The sequence below is a fragment of the Zootermopsis nevadensis genome, unplaced genomic scaffold, assembly GCF_977971745.1.
Source record: "Zootermopsis nevadensis isolate Lab colony 2312 unplaced genomic scaffold, Znev_1.0 Znev_ptg000020l, whole genome shotgun sequence".
In the NCBI taxonomy this organism is placed as follows: domain Eukaryota; kingdom Metazoa; phylum Arthropoda; class Insecta; order Blattodea; family Termopsidae; genus Zootermopsis; species Zootermopsis nevadensis.
The window spans coordinates 4,628,475-4,646,078 of NW_028259152.1; the positions used below are offsets into that span (position 1 = coordinate 4,628,475).

The 17,604-nt window shown below is 39.1% G+C and overlaps 1 protein-coding gene across 2 annotated transcripts in view; it reads right to left on the bottom strand.

The window, feature by feature from the left end:
* Window positions 1-10,230: 10,230 nt before the first annotated feature.
* LOC110831015 (uncharacterized) overlaps window positions 10,231-17,604 on the bottom strand; it is a 40,942-nt gene continuing 33,568 nt past the window's right edge. Inside the window, exons 2-4 of one of the 2 annotated variants that reach the window (XR_002543439.2) lie at window positions 13,903-14,090; window positions 12,703-13,447; window positions 10,231-11,486 (exon numbers count right to left, since the gene is read on the bottom strand). Coding sequence is in view for 1 of the 2 variants with exons in the window: in XM_022066524.2 (XP_021922216.1) it covers window positions 13,085-13,447; window positions 13,903-14,090 (551 nt within the window). In the remaining variant the exon portion in view is untranslated. Of the gene's footprint in view, window positions 13,448-13,902; window positions 14,091-17,604 lie in introns of both variants that reach the window. The other variant, XM_022066524.2, reaches the window with a different exon arrangement.

Consider the following 17,604-nt stretch of genomic DNA (forward strand, 5'->3'; position numbering starts at 1 on the left):
GTGTTGAGGAAGGCTTCTAGCTAGTGCAAGCAATAATAAAGCGCCAGATCTAAATTGCCTCGTTATTGTTCCTCCGATTATTACTGGCAGTAGCGTCAGTCGCCTCTCGCAACGCCATGCTACCCCCTCACCCCTCTACTTTCCCGCACTTCGTCGACGCAGGAACAAGGTTAGAGAAAGACTTTTTACTTTTAGTAGGTGTAGAAACTGTAACAGTGGCTGCTGCAAATTTATAAGAAAGAGAAAGCAGAGAGTTGGCCTTTCTCATTCACTCTTCTTGCCATTTCCTTTACCGAACATCGAGTGCGTTGGACTAGGGTGAGTATAGCTGTAGTATTATTTTAGAAACACCAGGGCTCAATTCAATCGGAGTTGTTTGTTTCTGTCATGTTTTTGGGCCATTCTGTTTACTTTTTTATATTTATTTAGTGTTCTGTCTGACGACAGGTCCATATGAACAGGATCCTTCCATCCTTTTCTCGGACTAGGACCTGTTCATACACGTTCTTGGCAGATGATCCAAAAATGGTTTGCCATTGCCTTCTTCTGTGTGTGAATGGAGTAATTGTTGGGAAGCCACGGAGAAACCGGGGAAGCCCCCGGAGGAAAACTCCGTGTTGCCTAGACCACGGCCTTGCCCAACACAAGTTATAAATTTGGGCACCGCCGGGAATCGAACCCGAGACCCCAGGATTACAAGGCCAGCGTTCTGACCGCTAGACCACCGTGGCCATCTCTGTTTACTATAAAATCTAAATTGTTTCAAAATATGAAATCATTTCAGCGTTAGCATAACTAACATAACAAATAGATGATCGTTAAAGGAGTACAACAACTCGTCTAACTTAAAAATTGGCCGAACCTCGCACGAAAGTGTTTACCACTCCTGCATGATCACAAATGTTTCTTTGATTATAGGCCATGGAGGTGCTTAAATTTCTTGAAGTTGAGTTCTATTGTCCGCAGCCATTTAAGCAGCCGACAGTGTCAAGCTATTTTGTAACCTGTGACTTGCAAGTCAACGTAGGGTTACAACCCAGAAGACGTCTTCGCCGCTGCGAGGCCCTCAAATCTCTTAATCAGCTTCGATGTCCTCTTTTACTCTCCGTGGTGACCATTAATGAAGAACCTAACCCTGCATTATTGCCATTGATTCGTCCAAGAGTCCAACTGCCCTCTCTTGTACAAACTATGTGCTACAAGTTACGTGTAAACCGCAAATGCGTTAAATTCATGGACTGATGTATAAAGCATTTTGCCTTTCCCACTTTATTATTATCAGCGATGAAGGATGTTAAGAAGGAAATAAAATGAAAATTCAGGTTCCTCGTATGGGTTGTACTCAGAGAAGTCACAGGGTTTTCGCTGCTAGTAATAATAATAATAATAACAGTAATAATAATATAGGGTGCTGCCACCTATCTTAATGGCAGTCTTTGTCGCACTCAAAGCCAGATTTTAATTACACCCAGCAATTGGTTACAATCAGGTTTACTTATCTGCAATAGTCTTTATAAGAGGCAGATTCCGCCTCATTAAGCCCCAACTACGCAAATAAGGGATGGAGAGGGAGAGGTGGGGTTTCATTGGGCTTGAAATCTCTTTCATCTCATTGGCTGGTTGTCGCTACTCTCTCCGCTACTATCTGTGTTTCTCAGGGGATGAACAGCGTAAGTCACGTGATATCAGTGCTAACATCCATATAAATCTTTCTGTATCCTCTTTTGACGTATCATTCACAGATAATTCATTTTCCATTACATTTCCTGTTGTAGGCTATTTAATCATTGAGTTACCAAACCTCTTTCCATGCACCAATTGCCTTAGTTTGGGAAAACTGGACAGTCACACAGAACAATTCGAGATTGGAACCAGTGAAGACTGGCTCACATCCAACAGAAAAATAAAAATAAACGAATAAATTATATTTGAATGTTTTTGGTTATGCTACGTTACGTTATAATTACGTAATTTTTTTAAAATTTATTTTTCATCTAAATTATGGAATTAAAGAACAACAACGTTTCGGGACCTGGATTCTGCTTCCGTCTTCAGGTAAATGGGGAAGAAGACAGAGCGTCAAAGAAACCTGTTCGAGCCCCGTGGTTGAGCTAGTTTGAGGTCTGAGACTAGTCTGAAATGATTTGTTACGCCGACATATCCTTTTCTGTTATATTTCGACTCTCTCGCCGATTTCAGTTTTGCGTCATGCTCAAATAGTTCCTTCTATCCGCATTTTCGTACAGACTGCTCCTTAATTGGCTTGAAAACAAATTTTGTATTTCTTCTTCTATGGCTCTCCGGTCCGTGTTCGGTCCATGGCCTCCTCAATTCTCCTCTTCCATTCGGTCCTCTTTAGGTCCGTCTGTTCGAGGCTTTGATCGAGGTTTCGAAACATCTTCCTTTTTATGGTGCAAGGTTGTTAGCCTTGCGACCAACCCCCAACCTGGAGTTATTGTATTTAGGGGTTACAATTTCAATATAGTTTTTTTAAAAACATATTACAGCTGTAACAAACATTTCGACATCTAAATACAATCCTAAATGGTAATACAGGGCATGACATTTTTATGCATGTGTAAAGATGTACAGTACTGGTACAGTGCATCTCTATTAAGCGTTATGCTACGTCGTTCTAAATGTTATTAGTGCTCAGGCGCATAAAATAAATAGTAATTTCGAGTAACGTTCTGTTATCCTTCAAGCTGTGGACCTGTTTGATGACGGTGGAAGGTCGGAAATTCCTGTCTACCACGTGAGCACATATAGAAAGCACTTACGACAGATGACAGCATCTGTACCAAAAAATGTTGACAGGATCTTGTAAAAAGCTAGCGGTGTTGTATAGTGTTGGATAAAAATTAATAGGGAGTTAAATAGAGGGCCGGGAAGGGTACAGAGGAGGGAATACTAATGTTCCAGTTGGCCGCCTTGTTTTTATACAGCCCATCCTCCCCCCCTCACTCCTGTAATTCCTCTCCCTCTTGCTATCTTTCTGTAAACAAATTCATTTTATCGCCAGCAGAATGAGAGAAAATGGGGGATGCAGGAAAAAGGGTCCAAACGTGCGATAAATGCGCCCCTTTTTCTGTACAGTACATGTGTCTTTGTCGCACTGGAGTTTTTCCCATCTGCCTCTCTCTGTCGCCCGGTTCGTGATGTGTTTCCTCGTTGTAATGAAAATGAAGTAATTAAAAGTATAAAGCTTTAGGGTTAATTACGGTTCTCTTGCGCTCGTTTTGTGTTACAAGCCCACCTCCCCCCTCCGCTACCATCCTCTCACCCATCTCCAGGATTATTACGTGGGTTTTTGATGGGCCAATTAAAATCTGGCTTCCATTGTTTTAAGCTAGTGCGCCACCCAACTATACAGAGTTTTATTAGCTAGAAGAGTTAATTCTCGCGTAGCGGTTCCTAGCTCAATGACGCTGTTCGTGTGGAAACCGGGGGCTGCGTCGAGTAAGCTTTTGAAATACAACTGAGAAGCCATCCGCATGTCTACACAGACCCGAAAGTTCATAAGCACTGAATAAAGTTATGCATTCTTTTCAATGTAATGCTCATCTGATACTTGAAATATTCAGATTCTGCTTGTCTGACATCTTCTTCTTCAGATTTTATGGCATAGGCCGTCTAGCAAGTTCCGATTCAAAATTTAATTCTGAAAGTATGGACCCTTTTCGATAGTTCTTACGACTTCTGTCTGTCTAGAGCAGTGGTATTCAACCTTTTTTGTTCGCGTACCCCTAGATATAATTTCTCTTCAACTTTGTACTCCCAAAGTTGCTGGTGTATAATTCAAATTATACATAGTATATAATCTACATCTAAAATAAACTAAATAAATTACATTACTGATTATTCAGTGTTTATCATAAAATAATATATATTTTTTTAAATTTCACGTACCCCCTAAGATGTCTTTGCGTACCCCAGGTTGAACACCACTGGTCTAGAGGACTCTAAATACATATGAGAGCACAATACAGAAGCACGTCAGTGCGTGGGTTTTGAGACAATATTTCATAAAATTTAATTCGATGTATGTGAAATTTGACACTTCGACATTAATATAAATTAATGCATACAAAAAGAAGTAAAAGAATTCTGAGAATGCCTGCCATCCTTAAGTTCAGCAAATGTTATCTTCCAGTATCTTTTGTAATAACCTAGAAATTAAAATTCACAGTCTGCCGATGTTGCTTTTAATTTTATTTGGACGTGACACTTGGAAAATAACACAGATTGAAGACATCTGGTGAATTCCTGAGGGACCTTTTTGGACCCTATGAACAGGAGATAACGAGAGACAGAGACATTTCAATGCAGAGGAGTCACATATCGATGTTGGTCTTCTGAACTGTAAGGCCGCTTAGGAGAAACGTAGTCGGCATTGGCTTGACTGTTGTTACGGACATCATCCGCATTTCGGTTTTGTCCAGGCGCAACTGAAACTGGGCCAATTTACTTTTCCAGGTATAAAAGTTTCGGGGGTGGGGTGGAAATGTTTATACTCAGTTGGGCCCCTTTCAATAAGCTAGTTTCGATCTGTAAAATAGACCGAATTTCCAAAAAGATGTGTTAGTATGAAACAAAGACCATGGATATTGTGAATAATCGTCGTGTTTTTGCTACACATCAACGTCAGAAATATTTAGATTTATACTGTCTCCATCTTTAGCCCTGGTCCTAAATACGACATGGGAGTGAAGATTCGATTCCGTTGGATTAGTTCACTGTCCAATGACAACCTCTTGTGAAGACGGTATAAAATTTTGGTTCCATAAAAGACGTGGAATAAGTTAACCAGCCGAACGATTTCCTCTTCGACGTCATAGTAACGCGAACACAGCATACATTGACGGCAACGCGGACATATTATAGTTCTGTTGTGTTTTATATGGAGCGGTGTTAGGACCTTCGAGTGCTCAATCACTAGGAGGCCAATTACCAGCCCATTCTTCTGCCCTCGCCGCACGTCCCACCTTTCTGTAGGGCGCCCCCTGAAGTGACACAAGGCAGCCTCGCCACTGCACTTATTGGCCGATGTCTGCAGCTGAAGAGCGAGCGGCATTCAACACGTAAAGGATCAAAGCTTGTGTGTACATTCACTCTCGAGCAAATGGAGGTCTGTAAAAATTGGTAAGATATTTAATATGAAGATGGCTGTCCTTGCGTTGTTGCGCCGTGTAGTGTGGCAGAAGTTCGCCGACGTTTCAGTGGTGTTTCTTTCCTCCTTCATATTTATTTTCAAGGCGGTGCAAACATTCTTCTTGTAAGGTTTGAAAAATTTATGGCGACCAAAAATAATCCGACGTATCAGAGACTTTTCCTATTGGTTCGCGAACAGGGATATGACGTATAAGTACAACTGTTATTCATCACTTCTACCCTGATGATAGAGGTAAGGCGGCCTTCCGATACCCTGGATTGTAATTTCATACTTAAAGGGCTAATCGATCCAGGAAATTTAATTAAAATTCTTCACCTTTATCGTCTTCCTAGTTTAATCCTACGTTCTGGCTCGACTCATATATCACATGACAATCTTTCTGTTTGTCCTCCAGTATTAATTATGTCTGTTTCCAACAGGGCGGTACTCCGAGACTTCTTGAGCATTACTACGGGCATCATTTCTGCGTATGTAATATTGTTCTTCGTGTTTCCTTTTTTCAGATTTTACGACTTAGGTCTTCCGTTCTTTTTGGGTTGAAAATTGTTTTTAAAATGACGGAATTCTAAGGGTTTTTATACGGCTTCATGGACGGGTAATAGTCAAGTACTTACACAACATAAAAAATGCTGACCTTCTCTCATGGCTCAAATTGGATTCGAGTCAGCCGTTAGTATTCCAAGACTTCAAGCTCCTTGAATCAACATCGGCGGAAGGGTGATCATTTTTAGAATCTATCTTCGCAGTACAAGTATTGCCACCTGTTGGTTGACTCTTACAATGATGTTTCATTTTTAAGTTTATGTAACTCCGAATAAAGGATTTCCTTAATTTATGATCAGCTTCGTGGGAACAGCAGAATACACTAAACGCAACTAATTTTCTCATCCTCCAGCTTGAAACTGGTGACAAGAAAATTTTCCGAAGTTATAGAAGCCTACGTAAATTCCAGGTGCGGGTAAATACAGGCTAGCTAGTCGTATCCAATTGGCCCTTGTTTGTCTGAAAGACCGTTTCTGACACCAGTGATTGAAAACTGGGTGAAGGTTTTCAATAAAAGACGAAAATGTCAGTCCTTTGGATATATGGCTCGCAAGTCACCTTTATCCAGGTAAAATACCAGGGAGGGAACCTAGAAAATAATGAACTCCCTTCGGTTTGAAATTGACTGCTAGTTCTTATGTGATATTCTTGGTCGTGTAGTGTTGTTATACTGGAAAGAAAGGAGGCTGGTTCAATGCAACGAGTCCTTTGTCCTTCTTAAAATATTCGGGCTGAATTTTGCAGAAAATATCGTAATGTTTAAAATTAATAGAACAACTTTCTTTCTATATGCGATATTCATGCGATGAATGTTAGTGGAGTCAGATTCTAATTTATTTATTTGTAATTGTGAATGGGTTACATATCAGTATTCTAACAGTATTTTCTTCTTGGGAACATTTTGTTTGACCTCACTGAATTTGAATCCTCAGGAATAAGATCCGGAATCATTGACGTGAAGTCAGTGGACACTTCGTACATCCGATTCTGTTTTGATTGTATACACAGACGATAAGCGCATTAGTCACACGGAAGAACAGTGTCATCTGGAAGGCAAGGGAGGGGAAGTTGCCCTAAGAGTAAGTTGGGTTTATTAGTTTAGGTAATGGCGCAGTAGATTGGATGGTACATTTCGGTGTTTAAACACCCATTGTGTGGGAAGGTGGGTGGGTTTTGTGTGTAGAATTACCCTGTAGGTCCTACACCTGGACAGAATGTATACCTCTCTTTGTTCAGAGATTATTCGACACTCGATATTGTAAATCGTTTAGGACAGTTTCTCATCGGGGGTCCCACAAGTTTTGCCTAGGGAAATGCGAGTTAAGAAGTTTCTACTCTATTATTTTGATTATCGTACTCTGTATTTCCGCATTGAAGTGGTGTAAGAATGTGACGACTAAAGCTCTGAGTTTTATCCATATTTCAGTTAGCCTATATTCTATTCTATCAAAATATATTAAGTAATCTGGGGGATTGAGTCCGTGATTCCAAACTGAGAAACAGTGATTTAGAAGAAAATGTGCTTGTGACGTATATATGAAATTTGACTTTGACCGATTACAACTAGAATTCTGGGTTTTCACGGTGGCGAATTGGTTATGAAAATGTCCGTCTTCAACTAAAGCTAATTTTTCTGTTGTATGTTCGTTCAGTGGAATCCGTTAACAGCACACTGACAGTTGAGAGTCGGATAGAACTGGCGCAGAAAGCAGTTCTCTGCATTTTCTGCGTCATCGTGCACTGCAGTTATGACGACAACTCTCATGTCGAAGATTTCTCTCTTCTGGGTTGTTGCGTGAGTAGTCTGGTAGATGTTTACCAACTTTTCAGAGGTCATACTGCCTCCGTCATCGGGGCGATTCATAGATCAGACTACACAGAGTAACAACCCAGAAGACAGAAATCTTCATACTCACCGCTGTGAAAACGTCAAATCATACAACTCTCATGTCGTTTAAAGTGTATGATTTAGTTGAGAATAAAAAATAATAGTGCCAGTTTCAATTGCCTCGCGATGTAAGGTGTAAGCTGGCTAAAAATGAAAGCACATTACAAATATTGAAGAGGTCAAAGCTACGTAAATGCTACCTACACGTACTCATAATTCCAGCTGTATTTTTTTCCACGAGCCTTATTCTCGTAACTGAAAGTACTTGTCCTTTTAAAGTCCCTGCTTTTGTGCTTCTCACAGTGTATAATAAGCAAATCTTAATTTGATCTTTCTTTAACTAGATCACAGTCTGAATCCTACATAATGCCTTTGTCTAAGCTGATTGAATTCTGTTCCGATATATTTATGTATGCGATAAATAATATCACGGCCAGTGAGGGATCGAAATTCTCAAGAACACATTTGGAACTACGAAAGGGGGGTACTTCCAGCACTGCCTTAGTGATACCAACTTCGTCCTTATAAAGGCAGAATCATTTGTGCTGGTAGAGCCTCGCAGCTGGCAAACCGTAACGAACCGTTGTTATATCATTATTGACACAGTCAACAAGACCCGGTGACAGTATTTTAAGACAAATATATTGCCATACGACGGCGTGTTTGAGAAATGGTTGCTGAGAAATCTGCAAATATTTGATATTACGTAATATGAGATTACATTATGTTTGGCCCCATACCGAATTTGCAATTGTAATTGTAAAAGAGCAGATAATTATGCCATGATGTTTTAAGCTGCTGCACTTATTGTGAAGAAAAATAGGCCCATATTACCACCATGTTCATCCTTGTAATTTTCCATCTAATAATTTCGAAACAGTTATCAGAATTTCTTTAAACTTTATGAATGCCATACTACTACACGCCACGCCATCGATTAACATTTTAATTATCAGTCATCAAATGAACTAATGTGGAGGCCTTGGGGTCCTATCAGGCAGGAACGACACTGGTGTCTTTTAAAATGTGATAGCCTAAATGTTAATAGTGTGTGTAGGCCTGTATTTCTCGTGTTTAACCGCTCGCGGTTGGTGTCCAATTTAATTTAAAACGTCGGCTTTCGGTGATCAGCTGCGTTGAAGAGTTTCGAAGGCGTTGTAACCTGCCGTACAAATATTGTAGCTGCCATCTTCAGGGTGAATGTGGGTGGATAGGGGTGAGTGAGTTCGTATAAATAATTGATAGTTGGGTTTGTGTGGAAGGTGAGTGACGTTACTGAGAGAACGGAGGAGCGGTGTTCTAGCCAATGGGATCGACTATGTGGTTTTTGAAAAAAGATGGCGAAAACGTTTATTTCGGTGCATTTGATGAATAAGAGTTTCGTTTGCAGTTCGACATATATCCAGCCAATTACAGGGCCTGCTCAGATATTGCCGTGTGGGCCCCAACAAATCTTGTTTTCGTATCGTTGGTCCTGTTTCCTGATAAAACATTATTCTGCATTGATAAAGTCTTCTTGGGCTATCAGCCGTGTTAGATGGTGATCAATCGCCGACGTTTCGGGGACCATCTCTGTCCTCATTTTCAAAGCTGTTGACTGTGTGGCTCGTAGCGCGAACTGGTCCTCGAAACGTCGGAGATTAATCACAATCTAACACGGCTGAGAGCTCGAAAAGACTTTATAAATGAAAGCCGTCGTGAAAGCTTCACATAATATATCGTTCTGCATGCCAATGATTATAAATGTGCATAACTTTTGAATCTGAGGTGGTTGTCCACTCAACGAATGCCCAAAAGACGAAATACATTCTCCAGTTGTGAATCCTTTTGAATACGACGATGAAAATCATGGCGCCATAGAAGGTGGAGAATATCTTGACCAGCTTACTGACTATAAAATTCCCCAGAATGTCTCTTTTTCAGGGACTTGTAGAATATGTAAGTTCGTGATAGTTTTAAAAATCTATAAACATGTTGTGGAGTTGACAGAATTTTTTTCCTCTGTATCAGCGAATCGGCTAATTCAACTAACGTATAATACGGCCTTGACTATGTTCAGAGAGGAAGTACAGCACCTAATAGCATCTCAGATCTACAAAGTTTCTTCATTTTCCTCGTATCTTGTCTTTAAGAGCCGTTCATATCGCAAGATACAGAATCACTTGTCTTCTACCGCGCGATCATTGTTAACTTTGAATCGGTTATCACATCGTCAACAAACTTCCTATTGTTCCATTAGACTTAGCATCACTATAGATGCAGTTTATACAAAATAGCGCCGTAAGTTAATAAAGTTCTGTGTTATGCTTGTAATTTCCCTCAAAGCAAATTTTAATACACAGGCCCACTTTAGCAACAGGATTCTTGACACTTAAACTGAAGTTTATATGCAGAAACTGGTAACACTTGTGTGTTGGCACCTGCCAAATCTCATGATTATATTATTCGATAATTTTGTGTCAAACAGCTGTTTTAATTTAATTTGTGGCTGCATTAAATGTTTTATTTATTTATCAAAATGAAAAAATAAATAAATATTCGCAAACCTTACAGCAGATTTATTGGCAGAATAAAACTTTGTAGAAAAGGATGTATGAAACCCAGCAAAAAAATAAAACACCAGTAGGACTCTTTAAATTATATTTCTTTAAATAAACAACATAATACCATATATTTTATCAGTCACATAAAACTTCTTAATGTACATTACTAATACCTATTTATACACATATTATGCATGTTTCATTTTCATAATATTTACAATAATTTATTAACCATACGTATGTACAAAATTGTGCACGAGATAATATGTTCAGGACATGACGTTCACAACCGCCAGCTGGAGTCAATCTAGTGATGTGAACCCAAACCATACTGTCATTAATTTTACAAATCATTCACTTTTACTCTCTAAACTATTTCATAACGGTTTTCCGACGTTACACTGCCATCACTTTATTTTAGGAACATTCTTATAATGAAGTAATGAAAATCTATAAAGTTACGTCATGAAACCATTATACTGATCTGCGTCATTCTTAATAATATTTGAGCTTTTTATCATTATTGTTCGTGATGAGATCAACTTTGACACTGGACGATGAGCAATAATTCATAATAGGGCTTTTAATAAAAGTCCACTTAGAAATTATAATAAAATAATAAATCGAATGAGATGGTTTACATCGTCACTGTTATCGGAGCAATAATTTGTGATGATTGCAGCATATTAGTGATTCATAAGCCTCATGACGGCGGATTCCAGTAATCCAAGGACTCTTAATCTGGTGTAGCCACGTTTTTGTTATCGTGTGGAAGTAAATTAGTCCAAGGCCTATTTTGCTGTTTCACATATGACATTGGGATCAGTCACAGCTTATTCATTCCTCCTGTTTCCGATATGCGGCATTGATGAAGCAATGTGTTCCGAGGAGCCTTTAGCTTCTACTACTAAATGTCGTCCTCTTCCTCTGTTATCATTCGAACTTTGCTTTTCATCAGTAGTTAGATTTCTGATCTGGCCACTGAGCTATAAAGCACAACTTTCGACAAAAGATCGACATTTTCTGAAAGGAATAAAAACTAAATTCAAGGACTGTGCTGTGGGCCTTCTTTGGTACATTTACTGCACGCCAGAAAATATACTTCCGCAGTGTAAGGGGTTAAGTTGTCGCTTTGCTAAAGTACCATGTCATGATGTCGCATGGGGAAGTAATCTTCACAATTACACTGGTTGCAAATGAGTAGTCACATTCAGTTTCCTGCTGCTTTAATCTCATAACTATCGTAGAAGAGGCTGGCTCAGCTCCAGAACCGTTCTGTATGCGGTGGCGAAGATATGTAATCCTGTCCTTGCCGGGATCGATACCCGAGCGTGCATCACTAAAATGAATAAAATATCTACCTCAGCTCTTGGCCATGTGTCTTCTTTCAAAGACAGTGATAGTCATAAAGTGTATGACATTTTTTAAACAAAGATTAGGCCTAAACGTCTTCGAAAACGGCTGTCTTCTGGGTTGTAGCGCCGTGTAGTTTACATTTCAGAGGCCCTTGATGCCTCCATTATCAGGGCGATGAGTCGCTACAACCCAGAAGACAAACATATTCAGACTCACTGCCGTGAAAATCCAAATCCTACTAATCTTCTTCGTTCAGAAATCGTCTAGAGAAACTTGAACATGGAACCAGGTATTAGGAAAGTAAATATCTAGTCAAAGTTTTAATGTTTCTGAAGATGATGCTTGAAATGTGTGAGATCGTTCTTTCTTATTTTGTCCATCGTCCGAATTATAATTACGATGTTTCGAAAGCATGATTCTGCATTCGTCATCAGGCAGACGGAAAGAGGACAGAAACCCAATTTATTTGGCCCCTAGTTAAGCTTGTCTGATGACGAAAGCAGAATTCAGCTTTCGAAACATCGTAATTTTATAATTTAAATGATGGAAATGTCTTACACAGTAAATATCTAACTTACAAAGGTGTCACTATGTAACTACGTCCATAAAATCGCTGTCATTTCTTACAATGTGTGGTGTGTTTATCAGCAGGTTATATTAAGTACCAGGCACATCGTAAAGTTATTAATTGTTAGTAGCTTATTGGGTGAGGATGTAATTCAAGATATTTGATATAATGTTTGTAGTGCGCCTCTTTGAATTTTAATTAGAAATTATACAAAGTGTAACTAAGAAAAACTTACATTAATTTACAAATAATAATAATAATAATTTTGTCTCTTTACTTTTTAATTAAAAAAAATAGAATTGAGAATAATGTTTTAGTTATATGGAATTAATAATATGATAATATTAAGAAGTTGTCTATACCTGAAAGTGTAAATTTTGTCAAGCCTGTATCAGGATTTTTAAATGTGAAATAAAAAGTATAGGATTTGATATTTCACAGCCGTATGTAGCCACTGTCTTTGAATAAAGAACTGAGGTGCATGTCTAAAAATGTATCGCTTCAAATTATGACAAGACTTTACGTGCTTGTGTGTGCACAAGGTATGTTCTGGTGCTAGTTACTGGAATATTTGTATCATTCTGTATCGGAATTAAAAACTGGATCTATTTGTAATCTGAAATGATGTTACCTGTCTTAGATTTATGACTATTTAAACGTCTGCTCTTGGACCCAACGACATGGTACGTAGTTGCAAATCGTTTCTGGCTCTGACGGGGAATGGTTTGAGAATCGATATTCGCGCAGGTGTGCAGGAATGTGCAAGTTATTTCTTCTTCTACACTTTCTTGTTTCAGAGAGGAAATGTCATTCCGAAACTTGGGAATCCCTCAAACTGTCAGCTGTGTCAGTCCACACGGACATGTTTGGTATTCTGACTGATCAAATTTATCACAGTACTACGCGCAAAGTACGGTTGTTGAGAGCAAAAGCCGAATAAAGGAAATCGTGTCGGCTTCTTTTAGCGCGTGTTGGCGGGTTGTCCTGAAGCCTCCGTTTATTTTGTGCGCTGGTTAGGAGAGTCCGATGGCAGACGGAGAAGGTGATCCTGCTCTACCAGTGGAACCGGCCGTGGCTACGGGCGAGACCATCCCGCCGCCCTGGGGGTGGCACAATCCCGACGGGGGTGGTGGGATGAGAGGTGGCATGTGGTGTCTCCCGAGTAGGGCTGCTGCCGTGAGATGGTGTGCGGGCCCCACGAGTAAAGTGGGGTCCGGGTGGGGGTGGAAGTACTGCTGCAGAGCTGGGTGGTGAGGTCCAGGGCCGTACAGATGTGGCGGCCGAGCTGCTGCCACCGCTGCCATTTTGAGCTTCTCGATTTCGGCTTCTTGTAGCCGTTTCGCCTTTGCACGTCGATTCTGGAACCATATCTTTACCTGCAGGAAGAAAGTCCAAATATGTTCCTTAGAACACTGTTTCTAGGCATTCTCAGTCGATACCCTTTCCCTGAAAGTGAGAGGTCAACGTTCACACTCGTGAAAGCAACACCTAACCTATTAACTTAATCTCTTATTACAGTAATATTATTTCGAACACAGAAGAGAATAAAACGTGTAGCGAGCACGAAATATTTTGTGTTTAACCATTTGAAGTAGAAGCTCATCTAAATAATATATAAAAAATTAGTCCCGACCGAAAATAAAACACAACAATTCACCATTAGGCCACAAATACCAACTGGTTAATGCTGTTTAAGGAAATAATCTCTATTTATTTTGTGAATCATACGAAACCCATTAATACACTCTACGCGCAAAATAGACTATACAAGCAGATGGTAGTTATAGTTACCAGTGAGATTTAAGGAGTTAGTAATTAAATGAGAACTCGCCTGTGTCTCAGTGAGGTGCAGGGAAGATGAGAACTCTGCCCGCTCCGCGATGCTCAGGTATTGTTTCTCCCGGAACTTCTTCTCCAGAGACAGCAGCTGCTGCGTCGTGAAAGGCGTCCGTGGCTTCCTATTCGGCTTGTGTTTCCTCAGATTACACTTCAGTTTCGGAGCGTCGCTACCTCCAGAATCTGAAGCCCAAACAAACGAAAATCACCTTCTCTCCAACAAAGAGAAATGCACGTTAATGCGGCAGGATTTAATTCTCCTAAGCAGCTTCAAACAGGCTCAGAAGTAAGGACGCCACACTTACAGGCCTGTTCCCATATACATTCGCGTAGATACGACGTTAGTATTTTACGCAAATAGACAGCTCGTCATTCCGTCATTTAGTCTCTGTCACGTTCTCACACTCTGTTTCTTGGATATCTTCGCATCTGCATATAGGTGCTTCTGAGTTATCTGTTCTCTTCAGGTCTTCCGACCAAAATATTATGTCCATTTACCCTTTTTATGAATGTTCTTGTCTTGTCCACCTCATCCTCCTTGATCTGACCACCACAAATTACATTTGAGTTTCTCTCGACGGTGAAAATGTGGATTGTGGTCTTCTGGGCTGTGACTACGTGTATGTTGGGTAACCTCCTACAGGACTACATGTTGTCACAATCGAGAGTATCACAATCGATGTATTTCGTGAGGACTATAAGTTATGAAGCTTCTTATTATATAACATTCTCCGCCATTTTCTTTTCTAAGAGGTACAACCTTAAGTAAATGTCAAATTGAAACTCAATGAATCAGGGGACCGGCAGAAAATAATTAAAATTTAATTCTGCAGTTAAGATCTAATCTTTTATATTCATTCAGTTTTTAACACATTATAAAATACTATACCTTTACAGTATTTTATTCACATGTATTAAATCTAATAAGGATTTCTTACATTATAAGAAAAGATTTAGTAAGGACAAGTAAAGACGGAACAAGATTTTTCAGTATGCAATCCGTACTTCTGACGTGTTTCGGCAGGTCCGTGGTTAGAATCTCGACTAAATACATATTGTCCTGACAGACTTTCCGTACTTTTTCTCAGTCCCTCCCCACTAAATGTCAAGCTGGTACTTTGAATTGTGAAATGACTGATTTATTATTAAAACGTTAAAGTTCACTCTACGCGTTCATCCTCTCATATCATCAAATGCTAAGTAACCTTTCAGTTAGTATATTGTCGTTAAATAACCTTTGATCCATCCAGTAAGTAAATAATTATAAATTGTAGTATATTTGAAATACTTTATATTTTGGACTAAGTACCATTCATATTGGACGATATATAGACTACACAGAACAATAATCTATGCTCACACTCTCAATATAGTGTTCTCGTTTTGTCAACAATTGTATTTATGATTAGATAAAAAGTTAATATTAAAATTAATCTTGCAAATGAAATGTGAAATTATATAGTCTGCTAAATTTTTATAGGATTCAAGTTTCTCACAGCGGCGAGTATAAAGATGGCTGTCTTCTGGTTTGTAGAGACCGACGTTCGAGAGGTGCTTGCTGCGTCCGTTATCATGGCAATGATTAGCACTCATAATGGAGGCAGCAAGCACCTCTGAAGCCAAGCTACAAGGCACAGCTACTCAGAAGATAGCCATCTTCATACTAAGTTCACGTGTCTTATGATATAATCTAGCGGCGGTCTCTTGGAACCTTTGGTATTCATAAAAGGAAGGTCACTTATTGACTAGGTGAGCTACTGTCAGATTCTCAACAGGGAATCTGTTCTACAGAGTTAGAATTTATGGTCCCATGCTTTTCGTATAGTGGGCCTATCTGTACCACTGTTCTCTTTGTCAACACTAGATTTTGTCTACAATACATGAAAATTAAAACCAATTACAAAACGAATAAAACATAAAAGAGGTCTTCGGAAACTTTGTGTACCTCAAGCTGCGACACACCTTCCCACACCTATCTTTGTCGAAACAAGGTTAAGACTGTTTTACTTTAAAAGCTACGTCAGAAGATTATTATCTCATAACCTTACAACGTCTGCACTTTTTATCAAAGTATAACAATAGTTTAACCCCTGAAGTATATCACTATTTTAATTTATAGGGTCTTGTCTGTTTACCCTGACCTGTGGTTCAGAATAATACAATTACGCAAACACTGACATTGTCACTTCATTTGCATGTGTTTAAATACAATGCTACATTTTAATTTGTAATTTGCTTGGCTGTAATTGTATTCCAATTTATATTAATGAATGAGGATGACCGATACATTTCCATCATGTCGTTTTATTTTCCCCGCAAGACAATAAGACCATTTATTTTGTGTAAACATAGTGTATGCAAAATGTAAATCCAAATTTAAAAATTGTACTCATTTTTACGTTAGCCTGGAAAGACCTGTCTGTAAAGTTACTGGCTACGGGATTCGATGCTGAGGAGGGGCCCGTATTTTTTTTTCTAACTCGGCTTTAGTCCCGTGGGTATTGGAGACTTCGTCTGTGTCAAAGCAGCCTAAACGTGAAGCTTACGACTTTCCTACATTTAGTACGAAGTCTATGAGTAGAACTACGTAATATTTTGTTTTCCCGTCTCCTCTCTCAAAGCTACAATTGGTTAAGAGAGATTAGGAATCATCATTAGCAAAATTGTAAGTGGTGTTAAATACGTTATTCAAAACTGATCGATTTCACTAGACCGTTTCATGTAATTCAGAATATTACAGACACGGGAACAGAAGTTAACAAGGAAGCGTTCAGTTATTCTGAGTACTGAATATTCAGTGCGGAATGTTGACTCGCATTGGATTTCCATGGTAAAAATATTATTTACCTTCCATTGCGGCAGAACCTGATTACCATGACAATGCCGCATTAAGTTTAAGTAGCATGTAACATCTTTAGTTTCATGAGAATTGCACCACTATTTTTCCCTTCATTATTTTAATGTATCAAATAGCAAATGGATTATTGACGTGTCTACAACACTGAGTATTTACGAAGTACGTCTATAAAACTTGTGGATGCAGTTAATAACTATCGAGATGTTACTAACACTCCTTTAGGTATGTGAAATGTTTACATAAATCAAACACACAAACAGCATTAAGACTGCTATTACGATAGAAACTAAGTAGTTCTATAGCTTCATTTTAAAATTGGTATTAGGAGAAGAATGTATAAGTAGGAAAGACATAGTGCATGGAAGAAGAAACATTACCGAACGAATTGCATTGGCAGTCCATTGGCAACTCATGGGCCTGATACTGTAAGGAGACAGTTTTAATGAGGATAATCTCATGCCAATTTGTTAGAATGATTCGTGTGGGTTAATAATTAGAGGCTTCGCGGGAGAGCAGGTGTAGCTCCTATTCGTTCTTGACCTCGGCGCTAGATGGGGGTGAGTGTGCAGAGTCACACACCAGCAGTCCTTTGCCCCCAGGGAAAGGTTTCCTGATACACGGTATCAGTATTTTTGAAATTTCATCACTGTGCGTTCTTTTAAATAACCTGATCTCAGTTACTTTTCTGGCTTACTTAGATAAGAGTAGACCATTTTGGCTCTTATATGAACACAATCATTAGGCCTATTTTATAATACTTTAAAGAATTCGTGTTTTTCCTCTCAGTAGAACATTTTTCATTCGTGCCGAGTATTGAAATAGTTAATTAATTTCTTTTTT